Below are 21,928 nucleotides of genomic sequence, written 5' to 3'. Positions count from 1 at the left end.
GCCTTTTAAACATCAATTTTCAAGGACATTTTTAAGATAAGTGTTCTGTATCTAAAAGTACTAAAAGTATCTACTGACTGAGAAAACACATGGTTACTGTTAATTCAGTAATTTTTAAAGTATCTTTTTTTGACTAGAAAATAGAACATTAGAATTCAAACCTGCAGAAATATATGACACAGAAAATGAAAGTCTACCAGAAATAATAACTGATAATAAAACTTGGTATATCAAGTTTTTTCCCTACTGTAAGTGCAAACTTTGAAAACTGAACTTTAGATTCTATTCAGTAAAATACAATGGATATGATGATAATAGTTAACATTTATTGAGCACTGACTATGTGCCAGACCTTATTCTTTGTGAAATTAAAAATACAAATGTACTGGTGGCGTTGGAGGCTAAAGTAGGAGGATCATGAGTTCAAAGCCAGCCTTGCAAAAGCGAGGCTAAGCAACTCAGTGAGCCCCTTTCTCTAAATAAAATACAAAATAGGGCTGGGGGTGTGGCTCAATGGCTTAGTGCCCCTGAGTTTAATCCCCCATACCCCAAAAAAATTTCAAATGGAGCCTGGCATGTTGGCACACACCTGTAAATTACAGTGGCTCAAGAGGCTCAGGCAGGAAGATTGCAAGTCAGTCTGAGCAATTTAGTGAGACCATGTCTCAAAATGAAAAATAAAAAGGTCTGGGTATGTGGCTCAGTGGGTAAGCACCCCTGGGCTCAATCCCCTGGTACCAAACACCCCCACCCAAAAAACAAACAAAAAAACCAAACAAATGGTATGTCTTGTCTATCTTACTGGTATTCCATTTATCATATGTGATGACATACAAAATCACATGATTATTATACTCACACAAGTATAAGAATTTTAGAAATGTTGGTAGAGTAGGCATTTAGCTTTTTGGTTCTCCAGGGCCTTGTCCTTTGGTTGCATTCTTGAGGTCAAATTTAATCCATCCCTAGTATCTTTGATAATTTATTAATAACCAATCTCCTATTAGTGAACATTGAATATTTTATGAACTCAATCCCAAATCCCTTATTAAAGTGAATTGGAACCAGGTCCAGCGATTTGGGAAGCTGAGGCAGGAGGATCACAAGTTCAAGGCCAGCCATAGCAACTTAGTGAGACCCTGTCTCCAAAAGGGCTGGAAATGTAGCTCAGTGGCAGAACACTCTTGGATTTGATTCAATACTACAGAGAAAAGAAAAAAAATTGGCTTTTTCCTTTTCTTAAAAACTCAATCTCTCTTTGAATATTTTATATATTACTGGACACTGAAAAAAGTGTAAAACAGTCTATAGCACTACAAGGAGTGTCAAAAAAAAATGGAAATTTTGCAATTAATCTGCCCTTGAAATCTTACAAAAGGGGAGCCTACCTGTAGTACCAGTTTATTTCCATCTAATTCTAGATTTTTTAAAAAAACTGACTTGCCCTAAACATTTTCTTAAAATATTTTTTTGATCGTCAGTGGATATTTATTTATATGTGCTGAGGATCAAACCCAGGGCCTCACACATGCCAAGCAAGCGCTGTACCACTGAGCCACAATTCCAGCCCCTAAGTATTTTCCATAAACAGTTTGCATATCCTCTTGGATAAGTCCTCATTTTAATTCATTTTTGCCTGTAAAGATCATATTTTCAAGATCACATTCTGTGGTGCTGGGCATCAGATAATATGTTATTTTGTGGGGACACAATGCAACCTATAACATGGCTGAAGACTAAAGGGATATATGGGGAAGAATAAATACTAATTAACTTCTGAGGGGGAACATGGGTAAATTTATTTTTAAATGAGAAATTTAAATCTATAAGTGTGCCTTGGTGGATAGTGTCACATACCTTTAATCCAATGGCTCAGGAGGCTGAGGCAGGAAGATTGCAATTTCAAGGCCAGCCTCAGCAATCTAGTGAGGTTGTAAGCAACTTAGCAAGACCCCGTAAATAAAACAATATATTATTTTTATTTTAAAAATAAAAAGCACTGGGAATGTGGCCCAAGGGTTAAGCATCCTAGGTTCAATCCCTGGTACCAAAAATTAATAACAACATAATAATCTATCTGCAACTACTTATCCTTTATGTGTCTGAAGGTACTATACTTTTATTTTATTAATTTATTTTTGTAGTATTGGGGATTGCAAGTGCTCTACCACTGAGCCACATTCCCAGGCTGGTGCAATACTTTTAAATATAGAAGTGTTATTCTGTAACAAGGTAGTCTTGTAATTGAAAGAATATCCAAAGTGCTTTTAAAACCCTTTCATGGGTATAAATATGGGTTTTTTATGTTTTAGGGAGTGGTGACTTTAATTCTACTAAGTTAGTGAATGTTTAATAGCCTTGGAATGAAAGTGAATGTTTGTTATGAGCTCTAAATTTCTTGGATACCAGTATCTATCAATTGACAAATAAATGGCTCTTTGCTCATTCCATATATGATGAATAATCTCAGCCTATGGTATTAAAACTTAAACATTTTTTCAATATATTCTAGATACTTAGTGAATAAGCTGAACTCAGGACAGTATACTTTTCACTAATCTGAAAAAAAAATTACTTTTAGCAGGTTCTAAGAATAAATTCCCTGACAAGAGAAAAAGGAACTCTGTGGACTCAGATCTGAAAAGCACAAGAGAATCTGTAATACCGAAAGCAAAAGAGTCCGTCCTTGAGAAGCGTCCTGATGGACCACATCAGAAAGAAAAATTTATAAGACATATTGCACTGAAGACACCTGGTGGTGTGCTGCGCTTGGAAGATATATCCAAGGAACCAAATGATGAAACTGATCACTCCTCCACAAGCTTAGCACCTTCAAATTCTGGCTACCATTCTTCCAGGAATAGTGACCAAATCCGTGTGGCAAGTACCAAAGAGACTAAGATACAGAAACCCCACTTATCTTTACCTCAGGAAAAATCTACAATTAAAAAGGCTAGCAACCTTCAGAAAAATAAAACTGCTAGCTCTGTGACATCAAAAGAGACAAAACTTCTACCTTTGCTCTCCCATGTTCCAAGTGCTGGTTCTTCTCGGGTACCATTAAATGCTAAAAATTGCACTCTTCCAGTTCCTAAAAAAGATAAAGAGCGTTCCTCATCTAAAGAATGTTCTGGGCATTCTACAGAATCCTCCAAACACAAGGAACACAAAGCAAAGACTAATAAGGCTGATTCTAATGTATCTTCAGGGAAAATTACTGGGGGATCTTTACGTTCAGAATGTGGCACTTCTACAAAGTCTCCCCCAGCTGTTTTGGAAGTTGTGCCATGTATCCCAAGCCCTACAGAACCTTCAGATAAAGCCCCTTCAGATAAAGAGAGTTCAGGAAATTCCAATGCAGGTAGCAGTGCACTGAAAAGAAAATTAAGGGGTGATTTTGATAGTGATGAAGAAAGTTTAGGTTATAACCTAGACAGTGATGAGGAAGAGGAAACCTTAAAATCACTGGAAGAAATAATGGCTTTGAACTTCAGTCAGACTCCTGCAACTTCAGGAAAGCCTCCTGCTCTTTCTAAGGGGCTTAGATCTCAGTCATCAGACTATACAGTAAGTAGTTCTGTAACATTTATATTTACTTGAAAAGATGGATTAGTGAAGGAAGATAGGTTGTTAAAACTTACTTTAAAATTCACTATTTATTATAACTCCTAGTTAGACCAAAACTAGTATAATTCTTATTTAGTAATTGAGTTTCCCATATCTTTAGTTTTATTACTGTTAATCAGTGGTCTCCAAGCTTCTTTGATCACACTTTTTTAGTAAAAAAAATTTTAAGCATGTACCCCAACATATATATGTATACTGATAGATTATATACATGTACCACTATAATAATATTGTATACTTTCTAAAGCATATGCAAAAACAGAAAGAAAAAAAAAGTATTTTCCTATTAAAGTTATATAGAAGTTACTATAGAGTAAGTTCTATTGGAGTTTCTATAGAAGTTCCATATAAATAGAAGTTCTATTATTTTCTTCCTGCACCCCAATGGATCACCTTGCACACCCCCTGCTTTGGAGACCACTGCTGTAAATGAAGGTAGAGTGTAGAAATGTTGTTAATTGTGGTGTGCAATTTTATTTATAAATTGCTTCATTCTATCTTGGGAGTAAGCTGAATTCTAATTGTCTGTAAAATTTGGTGGGGAAGGTGTTTATATTCCATGGTAACACCTAAAGATTAGTTTGGTTTCACTAAAATAAAACTTAGAAGTAAAGATAGGGTAACTATAGAGCCTTTGGATGTTTACAATCAGATCCTAAGGCTATCAGGGTTTTATAAGCCATGCCTTTCCTACTAGATGATAAAAGCAAATTGCCTGCAGTATAAAATACTAGATTTAAAGCATGAAAATTCTCCTTTAAGAAAGGTCTCACCCTGGCCTTTGTTATTGAAATAGAAAGTAATCTTTAGTACTCAGAATAGCTTAAAACACCTCAGATCTTCTATGAAAATATGTTGTAAAGGATTTCTGAATTTTCTTCTTGTTTTAGGAGTATGTTCATAGTGGAACTTATACAAATACTTTAGACCGTCTAGTGAAAGAGATGGAAGACACACAAAGGTTAGTTAGCATCATGATTAATTTACTAAATGTAACATACTATTGTTTGTGCGACCACCTTTTAATTTTTGCCTTTTAAGAAAAAATAGCATACATGCTGTGTTAGTACCTTTATAACAACAGTTCTATGTGAGCTGTGTTAGAAATAAGATGGGTTCTCTTTTTCATAGGCTGGATCAAAAGTTCCAGGTTTTGCAGGGCTGGGGATGTAACTCAGTGGTAGAGCATGTGCCTAGCATGCCCTGGCCCTGCATTCGATCCCCAGCACCACCAAAAAAAAATCCAGATTTTTATAGTTTATTGTATATTACATTAACTAATAGATCCCATTCAGCTTATCAGTAGTATCTGATAATGGAAATCCTTAATCAAAAGAATGGATAGAATTTATTTTGAAGTGTACAGTAGTTAAGTTCATTTAAGTACATTGACATTGTTTTGCAAACATTGGCGCCATCCAGCTCCAAACTTTTTCATCTTCCCAAACTGAAACTATACCCAGGAAACTAATTGTCCATACTTCCCTCTGCCCTTGGCAACTACCATCCTATTTTCTATTTTTATGAAATGGACTGTCTAGCTAGGTATTTCATAAAAGGAGGATCATACAGTGTTTGTCCTTTTATGACTGATTTATTTCACTTGGTGTAATACCTTCATTGTTCATTGATGGTGAAGAATGTGTCCAAATTTCCTTCTTTTTAAGGTCAGTTATTCTGTTGTATTATGTATAGATCATATTTTGTTTGTTTATCTATTCATTTGTCAATGGCCACATGTTATATCCACTTTTTGGCTATTGTGAGTAATGTTGCTGTGAACATGAATGTACATATATCTTATGTTCCTGCTTTTAGTTCTTTCATGTATATATCCTAAGTTGACTTGCTGAATCATAAGGTAATTGTTTCATTAGGGGGGAACTGCCACACTGCTTTCCACCTGCAATGCATAAAGCTTTCCTATTTCCACATAGTCTAATTATTTTTTCATTTTGGATAACAGCCATACTAATGGGTATGAAATGGTTGTAACCCCTTATGATTTTGGTTTGTGCTTCTCTGATGACTAAAGATGTTAAATACCTTTTCATGTGCTATTGAGCCTTTGCATAGTTTCTTTGGAGAAATACCTGTTCAGATCCTTTGCCTATTTTTAATTAGATTATTTCATGTTTTTGTGATTCACACAGGAAAAATGAACATTAGTATGTTCACCAACTCCAAGCTTTGAGGTTAATAACCAAACATGGTATTTCTACATCAAAGTTACTCTTGAATAGCTGCAGCATTATGATGAACATCCCTCCTCTCCACTGCCTACCTCCCACAAAGCAGAAAGTTGAGGATCATAATTTTTTCTAATGAAGTTTATGTGACTAGATAGAGACCTGATGTTGCTAATGAGAGGGGGGAAATACATTCCTTATTAATTTCAAGGAATATCCGTGAATCCAGAGCACTTCACTTAAAAGTTCAGCTGACTTGCCAGACATGGTGGGGCATATCTAAAATCCCAATTTCTCAAGAAGCTGGGGCAGCTGAGGCAAGAGGATCACAAGTTCAAAGCCAGCCTTAGCAACTTAGTGATGCCCTGTCTCAAAATAAAAAGGGCTGGGGATATGGCTCAGTGGTTAAATGCCCCTGGGTTCAGTCCCCAGTACCAAAAATAAATAAATAAGCAAGCTGACTTGATAACATAGAAGTTGGTATATATGTATCTCAAATTTGATAACCAAATAGCTAATTAAAGGAATTACAAATAATTAGCAGGTCAAAAGTTTTTCTCTCTCTGAATTTAACTAGAGAAATTGTCTCTTATAAAGTTCTTTAAATGTTTTGTGAACTCATAGGATGAATCTAAAGTTGTTTGGTTGGGTTTTGGTGTCAGGGGTTGAACCCAGGGTACTTAATCACTGAGTGACATTCCCAGCCCTTATTATTTTTTATTTTGAGTCAGGATCTCACTAAGGGGATGGCTTAGGAAGGCTAAGTTGCTGAAGCTGTCTTTGAATTTGCAATCCTTCTGCTTCAGTCTCCCAAGTGCTGGTTTATCATCACAACACCTAACCCTTACTAAACACTTAGTACATTACGGTAGTAAGATGTATTAAAACTTTCTTTCTTTCTTTTTTTTTTTTGTTTTTTGTTTTTGGTACTAGGGATTGAAGCCAGGATGTTTTACTATGGCGCTACATCCCTACTCCTTTTTATATTTTGTGACAATTTTTTGTTAAATAGCTGAAGCTGGCCTTGAACTTGCAATCATCCTGCCCCAGATTACAGGCATGTACACCAATAACTGGCTGAAGTCACTTATTAAAACTTGAGCATTGCTCATAAGAGAGGTAGATATAGTCAATCTGATTTGACTTTTAAGTGGTTGGGATTTTTTTTCTCTAAAATGGATAATAAGAAAACTACTATATGGGGTTGTTGTGAGGATTAAGGGTTAATACAGCTGGGCATGGTGGCACACACCTATAATTCCAGCAATTTAGGCATTTGGGGCAGGATGATTGCAAGTTCAAGGCCAGCTTCAGCTATTTAACAAGAATTTGTCTTGAAATGTAAAAGGAGTAGGGATGTAGCTCCATGGTAAAACACTCCTGGCTTCAATCCCGTACCCAAAAAAAAGAAAGTAAGTTTTCATATATCTTACTAATCGTAATGTAGTAAGTGCTTATTAAGGATTAGGTATTGTGATGACAACAAAAACGGCCCTCAAAAAATTATTAACATTATCTGGGGTTACTCAGGTTTGTAATTCCAGCTACTCAGGGTCCTGAGATAGGATTGCAAGTGCTAGGCTAGCTTGGGCAATTTAGCAAGATCTTGTTTCAAAATTTAAAAAAGTAGGGCTGGGGATGTGGCTCAAGCGGTAGCGCGCTCGCCTGGCATGCGTGCGGCCCGGGTTCGATCCTCAGCACCACATACAAACAAAGATGTTGTGTCCGCTGAGAACTAAGAAAAAATAAATAAATATTAAAATTCTCTCTCTCTCTCCCTGTCCCCCTCTCTCTCTTACTCTCTCTTTAAAAAAAAAAAAAAATTTAAAAAAGTAAAATTGGCTGAGTGTGTAGCTTAGTGTTAGAGCATATCGGGTTTAAATCCCTAATGCCACACAAACAGTTGTCTACTGGGCATCAAATGAGTATTAAAAGATTAGAGAAGATAACCAAATTAACAATGTTCATTCTTTGCCATTTTTTAAAATTTTTTAGTTTTAGGTGGACACACCATCTTTATTTTATTTTTATGTGGTGCTGAGGATCGAACCCAGCGCCCTGCACATGCCAGGCAAGCATGCTACTGCTTGAGCCACATCCCCAGCCCTCCTTGCCATTTTTCTTTTCCCAATCTCCAAAATAATTTGGACAGGTCATTCTTAAAAGTCCTTTGCTATAAAGAAATATTGAAGTCTTTTTTGTAGTGACTGGGGTTGTAGCTTGCCTAGCACGCGTGAGGCACTGGATTCTATCCTCAGCACCACATAAAAATAAAATAGTTTTTTAAAAAATCTTTTTTGTAATGGAACACTGTTCTGATAATTTTGCCAATTGTTGCATAAAAGCTTAATACCTAAGTAGACTTTCTTTGTCTTAGGAAAAATGGTGTACTGTTTTAAATATCATAATATATTTGGGAGACATGATTTAATCTATAGTATAACAGGATAAGGTAATAGGGTACTTAATAACATTTGTCCTTGATACTACTTTTAGATTGATATCAGGTAAAGTTTTCAGGGGCTTTTTGTTTTTTTTAGAGTAATCTATTTATCAGAGCATTGTTTTAATTATCAGGCTAGATGAACTGCAGAAGCAACTACAAGAAGACATAAGGCAGGGCCGAGGCATTAAATCACCAATCAGAATCGGAGATCAAGACAGTACAGATGATGAGGATGGCCTCTTGGAAGAGCACAGGTACATTTCTCATTATATGTGCCCTATTAAGTTTTTAGATTTTTTTTTTAATTTAATTTTTTTGGTATCAGGGATTAAACCTAGGGGTGCTTAACCACTGAGCCACATCCCCACCACTCTTTTATTTTTTTATTTTGAAACAGTCTCACTAAAAGTTGCTTAGAGTCTCACTAAGTTGCTGAGGCTGGCTTTGTACTTGAGATCTTCCTGCCTCAGCCTCCAAGCCAGTGGGATTACACACCATGCCAAGCCTTACATTTTTTAATTTTGTTTTTGTTAAAAACATATAGAATAAAGTATGTTGGATTTCAAATTCATCTCTGATGATGCTGAAAGGCAAATGTTAGAGCCCAGGCACCTTTTGTTTTTTCTTTGGGTTATGGTTCCTTTTCATACAGATTTATTCAATGACTTTTGAGTAGTATGGACAGTGAGGGGGAGGAGCAAAACAACTTTTCCTTATGCTAGTGTTCTAATCTGGGATTAACATTGATTCTAACAATGTTTTAAGTACCAAACCATATGCAGTATAACTATTTGGTATTCAATGACTTTTTTTATTTCAGGGAATTTCTTAAGAAATTTTCAGTTACAATTGATGCTATTCCTGATCATCATCCAGGTGAAGAAATATTTAATTTTCTCAACTCTGGGAAAATTTTCAATCAGTATACCTTGGATTTAAGAGACTCTGGTTTTATTGGACAAAGTGCTGTAGAAAAGCTTATTCTCAAGTAAGTAGAAAGTAGGCTTGCTTTTGGGAGACTGGGCAGGGGGCAAAAATTATCCTAAAAGACTTGACCAATGTAATTTTCTAAAAGGTTAATTTCTATTATGATCTATCTAGTTTCCTAATCTTTTTATTGTTCTTTGTGTTTTTCTTAATAGTTTTTTGGCATATCACGTGCTCTTGTTAGTTGGGCTTATGATCAGTGCATAATATTAGACTGTTAAAATAGCAGGGACTTAATAAACATACTACTTTCTTATGTGAAAGAAGTAAAGAAACAGGTTAGCCAGATGTGGTGGTGCTGGCCTGTAATCCCAACATCACTGGAGGCTGAAGCGAGGATTACAAGATCAAGGCCAACTTCAGCAACTTAGTGAAACTCTGTTCAAAATAAAAAGGGCTGGGCTGGGGCTGTAGCTCAGTGGTAAATAGCCCCTGGGTTAAGTTCCCAGTACCAAAAAAATAGTAGTACAGAAATAGGAAGTTCAGGGCTGGTATGTTGTTTTCACTATATTTGTTCTTCACCATTCTTTGCACCTCATTGCTTCAGGTATTATTGGAGCTCAGCTTTTATGTTCTAATTTCCCAAAATCCCATACAACATTAGAATTATTTTGTCCATCAGATAATTATAGAGTTAGGCCAACAGATTGAATCAGCTTTACGCCATGAATTGATTTTTTTTTTTTCTTGAGTAACCAATCAATATTGGTGTATAGTCCACTTCCGTAGACTAGGGATAATTTTCTCATTTTCCTGATTTTATCAGATGTGGTGATGGTGGAAGTGTTTTGCCATGAAAACACTCACATTTGTTTTACTTTATTTTTTCAGATCGGGAAAAACAGATCAGATTTTTTTGACAACACAAGGTTTCCTCACCTCTGCTTACCATTATGTTCAGTGTCCTATACCTGTATTAAAGTGGCTGTTTCGGGTAAGAAATGTTTGGTAGTTCTCTTCCTCAGCCAAAAATAAACTATTTAAATATAATTTTTTTGTATGCTTCTAGAAAAAAATATTAGCTCATCAAACCTTGGTTTCAATGACCTAGAATGAGGGAGGAAAGGTCAGTGTGATGAGCTGGATACAGTAGTGCATGCCTATAATCCCAGAGACTCAGGAGGCTGAGGCAGGAGGATCCCAGGCCAATCACAGCAACATAGTGAGGCCCTGTGTCAAAATCTAAAAAAAAATGTCAAATCAGTATAAAGAAATTCTAAAGAAAATTATAATGAGCTGGGCATAGTGGCACACACATATAATTCCACTAACTCAGGAGGCTAAGGCAGGAGGATTGCCAAGCTCAAGGCCAGCCTAGGCAATTTACCAAGATCCTATCTCAAAATTAAAAAAAGGTCTTGGGATGTACCTCAGTGGTACAGCACCCTTCGGTTCAATCCCTAGTACTGCAAAATAAATGGAAGAATATGATAATGAGCTGGGTACAATGGCACATGCCTGTAATACCAGAAACTCAGGTGGCTGAGGCAAGAGCATTACAAGTTTGAGGCCTGCCTGGGCTTCAAACCTTGACTCAAAATTTTAAAAAATTTAAAGGGTTAGAGTCATACAGTGGTAGCAGTACCCCCCTGCCTCACCGCCCCCCCCCACACTCATGTACACATACATAAAATGATAATGTAGATCATGTTCAGGTCAGGATAAAAATAATGTTTCACACAATTAGATGCTTTTGTCACACTGGTATACTGGAAAAATCAGTATTGCAGGCACATAGACTTAGGAAGGTCCTTTAATTTCTTTTGAACTTTTTTCATGTTTATGGTAAATATTCTTTATTCATGTGTATATTTTAATGCAAATACAACTTTTCTTTTCTCCATGCATATGTAATACTTAAATTCACATAAATACTTATTTTTATTGTATATAAATTATAATTTTATAATGGTATTATTGATTTTATATATAGAAACCTGTTGTTACTATAATTTGGACTTTCAGATCGAAAACTTCAAATTAGAATTTACTATTCTTGACATTTCTATCATCCAGAAAATACCTATTCAGGAGTAAAATATGTTTGTTGGCAGAGCTGAGAGGCTGTGTAAGGGCTTTTTACACTACACTAGGTTCTATATTGACAAGTAATATAGTTATGCCCAGGTGGGTTGCAATTGTCATTCTTTTAGAAACTAAAACTATGAACGATACAAATATTTTTATCAGGTTGCTGGGATGTTCCATTTTAATAAAATCCTGAATATGTGTTAGAGTTAACAAGTATGTGTTAGGGTAAAATAACAGTATGTAAAAGTTGCGTATCAGAGAACCATAATTATGCGCAAACTGAGAAGTGGAAAAAACATGAAGTTTCTACATTGGGCTTTAATACAGCATTTCAAGTTATATTTGGCAAGAACTAGAGACTACATTGTATGGATTTTGATTCTTTTTTTTTTTTTCAGTTTTGAGTGTCACCTGTGCCAGGCACTGGAGAAAACAGCAGTGAAAAAAAAATCAGGCTCTCTGATCTCAAGAAGCTCACATTCTAGTATTGAGAATACAGACAATAAACAAATGTGTGCTTGAACCATTTATAAATATGTTAGATGTTAAGTATTAGGAAGAAAATTAGTAGGTTAAGTTTTCCCAGTGGGAGATAGTCTTGCAGTTATTTTTAATAGTTATCACTACCCTCATCCTTCCCCACTCTAAATATTCTCTCATCCCTTTACTATCTTGATCATCTTTCTGAGTGATCTTTACCTTGTCAATGTTACTCCTAAGTTGTTCCACCTCCCACCACAAATGATATGTTCCAGATAAAGTCTTGTCTTCCAGCAGTTTCCAGTGACACACTTCCATCTATCTCAACCATGTATTTCAAAACTTCATTTGCTATCATGCCAGGGCTTCTTTATCTCCAATTATATATATCTTTTCTTAAACTTACAAGTATGACTTTGTATTTATCTATGCTAATTTTCATCTTGTTGATGTGGGTCTATTAATGTAGACTTTATTTATTTTTTTTAATATTTATTTTTTTTAAGTTGTAGTTGGACTCAATATCTTTATTTATTTTTATGTGGTGCTGAGGAACGAACCCAGGGCCTCGCACGTGCTAGGCGTGCGCTCTACTGCTGAGCCACAACCTCATCCCCTCAGTGTAGACTTTAAAGTTGCTATTATGACATAACAAGCATATCTTCTTGTTATTTTTTTATACTCATTTCATTCTTTGAAAACCAAATTAATAATCAGTCACTAAGTATTTTCTCTATATATGACACATTGTCTCCTTTTTCCTTTTCTATTGTAAATCCATTTCATGGTAGAAAGGCTTTACCAACTTATGATTATTTTTTAGAAAATATGTCCAAATTCGGGCTGGGGATGTGGCTCAAGTGGTAGTGCACTCGCCTGGCATGCGTGCGGCCTGGGTTCGATCCTCAGCACCACATACAAAGATGTTATGTCCACCGAGAACTAAAAAATAAATAAATAAATATTAAAAATTCTCTCTCTCTCTCTCTGTCTTTAAAAAAAAAAAAGAAAAAGAAAATATGTCCAAATTCATCTTACTATTTTGTAACAACTATTTTGTAAATTTGTTTAAAATCTAATAAAAATATTCACATTTTTGTGACTTTTTTTATCATGTGTGTTTAAATGTAGTAGACCAGACCATAAAGTTTACTACTTAAAAAAAATTTTTTTAGCCATTTTCAAAAGAAAATAATTTTATTGTGAAAAATTCAAGTGAAATGGAGAGAGAAAAAAAATTTTTTTTTTAAAGCTGTCTGAATGTATGTCAAATCTTAATTTTCAGGATCTGTTAACATTTTGGTCAATGTTTTCTAGGTTGCTCTCTACGTACAAAAATTACTGGATATCTAGGCACAAATGATGTATGCCTATAATCCCAGTGGAGGCAGGAGGATCACAAGTTTGAGGCCAGCCTCAGCAACTTAATAAGATGCTCTCTTAAAATAAAAAATGGGGGAAAAGAGGCCTGGGGATGTGGCTCAGTGTAAAGGGCCCCTGGATTCAATCCCCACTACAAAAACAACAACAACAAAATTTACTGTGTAAATAAGTATAAACAATACATGAATATGTTTTATAACTTGTTTATTTCAGATAACAAACTATGATCGTAGTGTAAAACATTTTTCTTTTTATCGTTTTTAATGACCTTATAGTATTCCTTTGTCAGGCTGCTTAACATTTATTTAAACCAGTCTTAATTTGATAGACATTAGATTTGTTGTATAGCATATTACACGTTTATATAATTTTCTGAAATTATTGTATTGCTCATCCTAGAATTCCTCACCCATCATTAAAAGATTGTTATCCAAGCCAGGCATGGTGGCACATGCCTGTAATCCCAGTGGCTTGGGAGGCTGAGGCAGGAGGATCACAAGTTCAAAGCTAGTCTCAGCAATTTAGTGAGGCCCTAAGAAAGTCAGGGAGATTCTGTCTCTAAATAAAACACAAAAAAGGGTTGGGGACATGGCTCAGTGGTTAAGCATCTCTGGGTTCAATCCCTAGTACAAAAAACAAAAGCAAAAAACTGTTATCCGAACTTTGTCCTTTGTGCAGCATGTCTTTTTTAGTAAGTTCCTGGTAGCAGAACTTAACAGCACAAACAAGATAAAGACATTTTTTTTCACATAGATTGTTTTTGAAATCTTATAGTCATACACCTAATTGAGATCAGAATTTGGGTTTTTCCCCCTTACATTTTAAATTTACTATAAACTTAATCTTTGACAAAAGAAAAAGATAATAATTAAGTCAGGCATACGTGCCTGTAATTCCAGCAGCTTGGGAGGCTGAGGCAGGAGGATCATGAGTTCAAAGCCAGCCTTAGCAGAAGCAAGACACTAAGTAACTCAGACCCTGTCTCTAAATAAAATACAAGATAGGGCTAGGAATGTGGCTCAGTGGTTGAGTGTCCCTGAGTTCAATCCATGGTACCCAAAAAGAAAAAAAAAGTTGGCAAGCTCAGCAAGCACTCTACACTGAGCTACATGCCCCGCCTAACAGCTTTTAAACATGAGGTTTTGGTGGTCTTCTGAGAGTTATTTCTCTGCATCTAAATTCCTATATGTAAAAAGACTGACTAGATCAAAGTGCAAATACAATGATTTGACTTAAGTATTACTAAATTACTTAAAAATTTTTACAGAATTGCACTCAACAGTAGGCATAGACTTCTTATCTCTTTTCTGGTACTCTTGTGAACACAGTATTATCAACATTCTGATCTTTGCTAAATTTGAGGTCAAATAATAATATCTTGTCATTGTTTTCCATTGCATCTCTTTGTTTGCTAGTAACATTGAGCATCTTTTAAAAAGTGCATTGGTAAGCCAGCACAGTGGTACATCCCTGAAGTCCCAACTCTTTAGGAAGCTGTACCAGGAGAATTGCTTAAGCCCAGAAATATGAGCCTGGGCAACATAATAAGACCTCATATCAAAATAAATAAATAATTTAAAAAACAAAAGTATATTAGTAGGGCTGGGATTGTGGCTTAGTGGTAGAGCACTTGCCTAGCGTGTGTGAGGCACTGGGTTCAAGTCTCAGCACCCCATATAAATAAATAAAGATCCATCAACAGGGGGCTGGGTTTGTGGCTCAGCAGTAGAACACTCACCTAGCATGTGTGAGGCACTTGTTGGATACTTGGCACCACATAAAAATAAATAAAGTTATGGTGTCTTACTACTACTAAAAAAAGTATTTAAAAAAAAGATCCATCAACAACTATAAGAAGAATTTTTTTTAAAAGTATATTAGTATATTAGGTTGTATATTTGTGTCTTTTCAAATATTTTACTAGTTTGTGGTTTGATTTTTGCCTATTATGTAATGTTAAACCTGGCAGACTTATGTGGGTCTTGGTTTCATGTCATCATGTATCCAGGAGAGGCATTTTTTGATGGTTTCAAATGTTATAGTTGTCTAATTATAAATGAAAGTTGTTTTAAAAAAAAAAGGGTAACAGAATAGAAAGAGCCCTGACTTTGGAATGAGACCTGAATTTAAATTCCACGTCTTCCATGTATCACATGTGTTACATTGGGCAAGGTATTTAATCTATATTTTCTCATACATGTAATGAGGACTACCTCACAACATTACTATAAGTATTAACTATAAACATCTTTATATGTGCCTGGGAAGTATAAATGCTCATGTTTTAATACTCTTGCCATTTATTTTGAACAGATGATGTCAGTTCATACAGACTGTATTGTGTCCGTGCAAATTTTAAGTACGTTGATGGAAATAACAATTAGAAATGGTAAGTATATAAATTTTGCTGTGATTTATAGCATGTATATTGGTTATTTCTCGATCTTTCATATTCTAAATGTTAGTGTATTTGGAGATGTTGAATTAAAAAATTGTTTTGTAACCAAATATCTTTAATGATGAAATGAACTCCAATAAAAAGTGAGTATATGTGTGGGGTATGGTGGGGCATGCTTATAATCCTAGCTACTTCAGTTCCTTAGTATTGCAAGTTGAGGCCAGCCTGGGCAATTTAGCAAGACCCTGTCTCAAAATAAAAAAGGCCAGCGATATAGCTCAATGGTAGAGCATTACTGGGTTCAATCCAGTCTGCTACTGCAAAAAAAATGTACTGGTATCTATATTTTTTTAGTTGCATTCATAAAAGGCAGTGTAAGATTTTGCAAGTGGCAACCTTTTCTTAATATTTAGCAAATCATGGCCTATTTTGGAGCAATAAATGGAAATAATTAAGATTTATTTTAAAAATTAATTAAAAATTTTTTTTAATTGTAGATGGATACAATACCTTTATTTTATTTATTTTTTTTATGTGGTGCTGAGGCTCAAACCCAGTGCCTCACACATGCTAGGCAAGTGCTCTACCACTGAGCCACAGTCCCAGCCCCTCAACCAATTAACTTTAATTGGCTTTTTGGTGAGCAACAATATTGTATTGATATTGCACTAATGCATATTGAAAGCATCTATTGCAAAAGTGTGATAGTTGCTTTTTCACCTTTGAGAACCCTTATATTAAATAAAAGAAGCATTATGGTTTACTTGATTACTAGTTTGGGAGAGTTAAGACTTATAAACATAATAGAATCTTCCTATGTGGATGGTGGTTGGGATTTTACCATTGTTATATCCGTTCATTTCAAAATATATTACTTCAAGCTGGATATGACTGAGGCTGGAGAGAGGCAGCAGGATCACTTGAGCTAACCAGTTCAAGGCCAGCCTAGGCAACATAGTGAGACCCTGTATCCAAAAAACAACAACAGCAACAACAAAACAAAATGATTACTTCCTTCTGAGTTACACTCATCTATCACTCTCAGGTAGTTTCTTCATTAAAGTCATTTCCTTCATACTTGTTTGAAAATCTATAATTCCTTTGATCATTCTGTAACTTAAACTATATTATTAACATTATTAGCAGATGATATTTTATAAAATCATTTTAATAATCTATGTTTTACAAGCAGGCTATCATTTTGCAAATATGGGGTTTGTAGACCAATGATTTGGAATAAAATATTTTCTTCTGTTAACCAGATACTTTCAGTGACTCACCAATTTGGCCTTGGATCCCATCATTGTCTGATATAGCAGCTGTGTTTTTCAATATGGGGATTGATTTTAGATCTTTGTTTCCTCTGGAGAATCTTCAACCAGACTTTAATGAAGACAATCTAGTGTAAGTTTCCTTTTCTTAATTAACTCCCCAAACAACATTTTAAAATAAGTTACATAAAATAACAGTTGATATTGGTTTAATGAGTTCAGTATTGTTCTTTATTATTTTAAAGGAATCTCTTGGAGTTGAGATCAATCTTAAAATAGATACATTTTTAACATCTGTCTTAATCTAAAAGCCATTATCATGTTTAACAGGGAAATGATAGAAACATCTCCATAAAATGTTGTGGTTTTTCTGTTTTTTGTTTTGTTTTGTTTTTGTTTTTTGATACTAGGAATTGAACCCAGGGGTGCTTAACCACTGAGCCACATTCTCAGCTCTTCCTATTTTTTTGTTTTGAAACAGGGTCTCACTGAGTTGCTGAGGCTGGCTTCAAACTTGTAATCTTCTTGCCTCAGCCTCCCAAGTCACTGGGATTACAGGTGCATGCCACCACACTCGGCTCCCATAAAAAGGTTTTTTAAATCCAGGTGTGGTGTGGTGGCACGTATCTATAATCCCAGTGACTGGGTATGCTGAGGTAAAAGGATCACTAGTTCAAGGCCAGCCTTGGGAACTTAGTGAGACCCTGACTCAAAATAAAATGAAAAGGTCTGGGGATATAGTTCAGTGATAAAGAACCCCTGTGTTCAACCCCCAGCAGCCCCACCCCCCCAAAAAGTAAGATTACTCATTGTTTTGTAGATATTGACCAAAGTCATTGGCAAGAGGAAAGAAATAGCATATAAAAATCAGAAAGAAGTTGATGATAAATCATTTATTTGATAAGTGATTTAATCCATACGTAGAATTGTATAATCAGTTGAAAAACGATGAAAAATAGAATTTGATATCGGTGCCAGCATACAGAATTTATGAAAAACCAATAACCCTTACATAGCTGATCTGCAGCTAATTTAAATGATAACACTGAAAGATAAGACAGTAAATTTTTTAATTAAAATTTTCATTGACAGTAATTTTTTCTTAAAGAAATACCTAGGAATAAACTCAACTGGAAGAGAGAGAGAGAGAGAGAGAGAGAGTGTGTGTGTGTGTGTGTGTGTGTGTGTGTGTGTGTGTGTGTGTGTGTGTGTATGTAGGTAAAACATTACTAAAGGACAAAAAGGACTTTAGGGGAAAGCCTGTCATAGTTCTAATATGAAAATTACACATTATTTATAATGAGATCCTGAAGATGGCGGAGTAGCAATGCAAAGCGGTCAGTATTAAGTCTTTGGGCCGACTTCGGTTCTGGTCTCTGCAGCAGCAGTGATCGATGAGCGATGAGTGTCTAGGATAATTGCCCAAGATGCTGAATATCAAAATCTTCAGTGGCAGCTCTCATCAGGACTTACCCAGAAAATTGCTGACCACTTGGGCCTGGAGCTAGGCAAGGTGGTGACTAAGAAATTCAGCAACCAGGAGACCTCTATGGAAATTGGTGAAAGTGTACATGGAGAAGATGTCTACATCATTCAAAGTGGTTGTGGTGAAATCAATGACAATCAAATGGAGCTTTTGATCATGATTAATGCCTGCAAAATTGCTTCAGCCAGCCGGGTTACTGCAGACATCCCATGTTTCCCTTACACCCGGCAGAATAAGAAGGAAAAGAGCTGAGCACCAATCTCAGCTAAGCTTGTTGCAAATATGCTGTCTGTAGCTAGTGCAGATCATATCATCACCATGGATCTGCATGCTTCTCAAATTCAGGGCTTTTTTGATATCGCAGTGGACAATCTGTATGCAGAGCCAGCTGTCCTGAAGTGGATTAGGGAGAATATCTTTGAATGGAGGAATTGCACTGTTGTGTCACCTGTTGCTGGTGGAGCCAAGGGAGTGACCTCCATTGCAGACAGGTTGATCGTGGACTTTGCCTTGATTCACAAATAACGGAAGAAGAAGTGGACCGCATGGTGCTAGTGGGAGATGTGAAGGATTGAGTGGCTGTCCTTGTGGATGACATGGCTGACATATGTGGCACAACTTGCCATGAAGCTGACAAACTTCTCTCAGCTGGAGCGACCAGAGTTTATGCTGTCTTGACTCATGGAATCTTTTCTGGCCCAGCCATTTCTCGAATCAATAATGCATGTTTTGAAGCAGTAGTGGTTACCAATACCATACCTCAGGAGGACAAGATGAAGCATTGCTCTAAATTACAGGTGATAGACATCTCTATGATCCTTGCAGAAGCCATCAGGAGAACTCATAATGGGGAATCTGTTTCCTACCTATTCACCATGTTCCTTTGTAATAGAATAACTTGAGGCTTTTTTAAAAATGAAATCAATTCTACCCCTTGTTTCCCTTGGTATTTGATAGCAAATTCAGCATAAGACCCAGCTTGCTCTAGTATAGCTTTCTATATCCCACATCATGTAAATAAGAGTTTATTGTAAACCAGGGGAAGATAGATTGAGATTAACTGCTGGGATTTCTTTAACTGCATTGTCTCATTCTGGTTTCCGTAATGATTTTGTGAACTTTGCAGCTTTAACTAGAGTTCAGCTGCTGCAAGATCTCAGACTTATGAGGGTGTTGAATAAGGCTGTTTGAATGATTGGGGAAGCTCAGACTTTGCATGTGAATGCTTTGGGGATTTTTCTTTGTCAGAACAACTAGCAACAAAGCAGCCCATGTGTGACAAGTTCTCCAAGATCTATGATAAATTAAGAACAAGAGCCCTGGGCAACCCCCAAACCTATTCTCCTGAGCAAGCACCCTGTTAAGGCAGGAGCAGGCAACTCAGCCTGAAAAATCTGTTGGGTGGGATCCTGAGGGAGGAGGGGGTAGCACAGTGCAGCAAATGTTTTTTGGGAGGAAGAAGCCTGATTCATTGTCATCTGCTTGACCATGTAGCTTGTATTTCCTTTGTACCTATTCCTTTCTATGACTTTACAACTTCAGCCATTTTGACCTTTTCCTGGCCAGATATCCTCTTGGGCCCAAACAATCATTGTACCATAGTTTTCTAGAACACAAATTTGCTTCCTGCTTTGTAATTGCTAATATTCACATTAGATATTTTGCTGTAGCTTAACTTTCTTCTTTCTTCCTGGAATCTGTTTGGCCTCTCCAATGACCTGACATTTCTGTTAAAAATTATGAGGCAGGACTGGCCCAAGAAGATCATAAAGCAGTATATTACAATTGGGAGGATACAAAAGTTCCATCAGTGGAACAAAATAGAGAAGTCCAAAAAGAGTGAGCTCTTCAATATCCAGTATTATCCTATATCTGGAAAACCTACTAGCTGCCTGGAAGAAAATTTAGATTTATAACTCAAAGTTACAGATCAAAGATTTTAAATGTGTACAATGAAAACATAAAAGTAATAGAAGAAACTGGCAGGATTTTTTTTTATAATCTTTGAAGAGAGGAAGATGGTTTTATATAATACCTTCCATAAAAAGAAATATTAACTTATTTGACCACATTTGAAAAAAATCTGCATGCAAAATCATTATAAACAATATGAAAGAAAAACTGCAAAATGGAGAGGGAGGGTAAAAAGTGTGTGTGTGTATGAGAAGCTGTGTATATGAAACTTAATGTCAAATCAGCAAGAAAAAGATAAATAACCTATTAGGAAAGTGGCAAAGGAAATGAAAAACGTATAGAAAAGGATATAAGAGCAATTCTTAAATATTATGAAAATATATTCATGCAAAGGCCTGGGTTCGATCCTCAGCACCACATAAAAATGAATAAAATAATAAAGATATTGTGTCCAACTACAACTAAAAAATAATTTTAAAAAGAAAGAAAGAAAAAGAAAATATATTCAGCTTCACTTAAGAGAAAAATGCATACTATTATAATTTGGCATGTCCAAAAAATTCTTCATTTCTCAGGTTCTTTTTTCATCTTGCATCTTCAGATGTCATTTATATCTGAATATATGATGGATAGCAAATTTTTAAATGGAGGTTATACTCCACTTTTACCCCCCTTTGTGATGCTAGGGATTGAACCCAGGGTCTCACACATGCTAGGCAAGTGTTCTACTACTGAACTACACCCCCAGCCCCTGTTTCATCACTTTAAATAAAAAACTTAATGCCTTTGCAGCCCATGCAAAAACCCCACATTTCTCCCACATATAACTAGAATACTCTTAAACATCTATGATAAAAAATTTACCTTGTATTTCTGCATAATATAAACATTTAAAATACCAACTACTTTATTAGTTAACATTTTAATGAACTCTGTGGTAATTTTTTATGTTGTATGCAATAGATTTGAGTTTTTCTTAACTGTTGAAAGTATATACAGTAGTTGAAATAAACAACAAATTAAAGATACATAGTGATTCCTTCAATACATAATAATGCAAATAATATTTGGCAAAATCAAACAATGTTTTATTAGTATTTAAAATTGAAAAGTTGCATCATTTAGGTTTAATGATTGGACAGGGAAGTTGTGGCTGTAGCACTGTTGCTTCACTGAGTAAAGATTGGGAACAGGTCAGTAAAAGAGTGGCATAGAAATGACAGCAATGTAATGAAATGTCTGTTTAATAACATAAGAATGAGTCTGAATCCTGTTGATATATGATCATAGCTCACTCTTCTTTTTAATCAGAACTCACACAAAACATAGTTTTGCTTGTGTATAAGTATTCATTATAGGAAGTTCTAAAAATGTTTGTAGATTGTTAGATACTCTGGGATATATCAGGGATACTGGTACATTTCTTTTCTTGACCATCATTGTCATCTGCTTGACCATGTAGCTTGTATTTCCTTTGTATTCCTATACACAGACTTTGAGTACTAAGTACATCCAAATTTGTTTCAGTTCAATTCTCACATTCCTGTGTTCCTCCTCCTCCTCCTTATCTCATAACTATTTCTTCCTTTTTATTCCCAGTATCAGTTTTCTAATTCAGATTTTCTTTTTCATGCCTAGCCTGGTGAAATTTCTTATTCTCTACCATCTTTCTACCTCCAAGATATTAGTTTCACTGTAAGAAACAATTTTCTCTCC

General features: G+C 35.6%; 1 protein-coding gene and 1 pseudogene across 5 annotated transcripts in view; both read left to right on the top strand.

Moving 5' to 3' along the window:
- Slf2 (SMC5/6 complex localization factor 2) overlaps window positions 1-21,928 on the top strand; it is a 50,065-nt gene that overhangs the window by 6,219 nt on the left and 21,918 nt on the right. For 3 of the 5 annotated variants that reach the window (XM_078024832.1, XM_005333673.5, XM_040272759.2), the window contains exons 5-11: window positions 2,582-3,567; window positions 4,518-4,588; window positions 8,394-8,516; window positions 9,083-9,250; window positions 10,081-10,183; window positions 15,457-15,532; window positions 16,804-16,945. In XM_078024832.1, the coding sequence (XP_077880958.1) occupies window positions 2,582-3,567; window positions 4,518-4,588; window positions 8,394-8,516; window positions 9,083-9,250; window positions 10,081-10,183; window positions 15,457-15,532; window positions 16,804-16,945 (1,669 nt within the window). Of the gene's footprint in view, window positions 1-2,581; window positions 3,568-4,037; window positions 4,063-4,517; window positions 4,589-8,393; window positions 8,517-9,082; window positions 9,251-10,080; window positions 10,184-15,456; window positions 15,533-16,803; window positions 16,946-21,928 lie in introns of those variants that run through there. The other 2 variants (XM_005333674.5, XM_021731900.3) reach the window with 2 other exon arrangements.
- Window positions 16,952-21,240, top strand: LOC101967596 (ribose-phosphate pyrophosphokinase 1 pseudogene; annotated as a pseudogene).

The sequence above is a fragment of the Ictidomys tridecemlineatus genome, chromosome 1 (genome assembly GCF_052094955.1).
Source record: "Ictidomys tridecemlineatus isolate mIctTri1 chromosome 1, mIctTri1.hap1, whole genome shotgun sequence".
Lineage (NCBI taxonomy): Eukaryota > Metazoa > Chordata > Mammalia > Rodentia > Sciuridae > Ictidomys > Ictidomys tridecemlineatus.
This window is presented reverse-complemented; position numbering and strand designations above follow the sequence as displayed.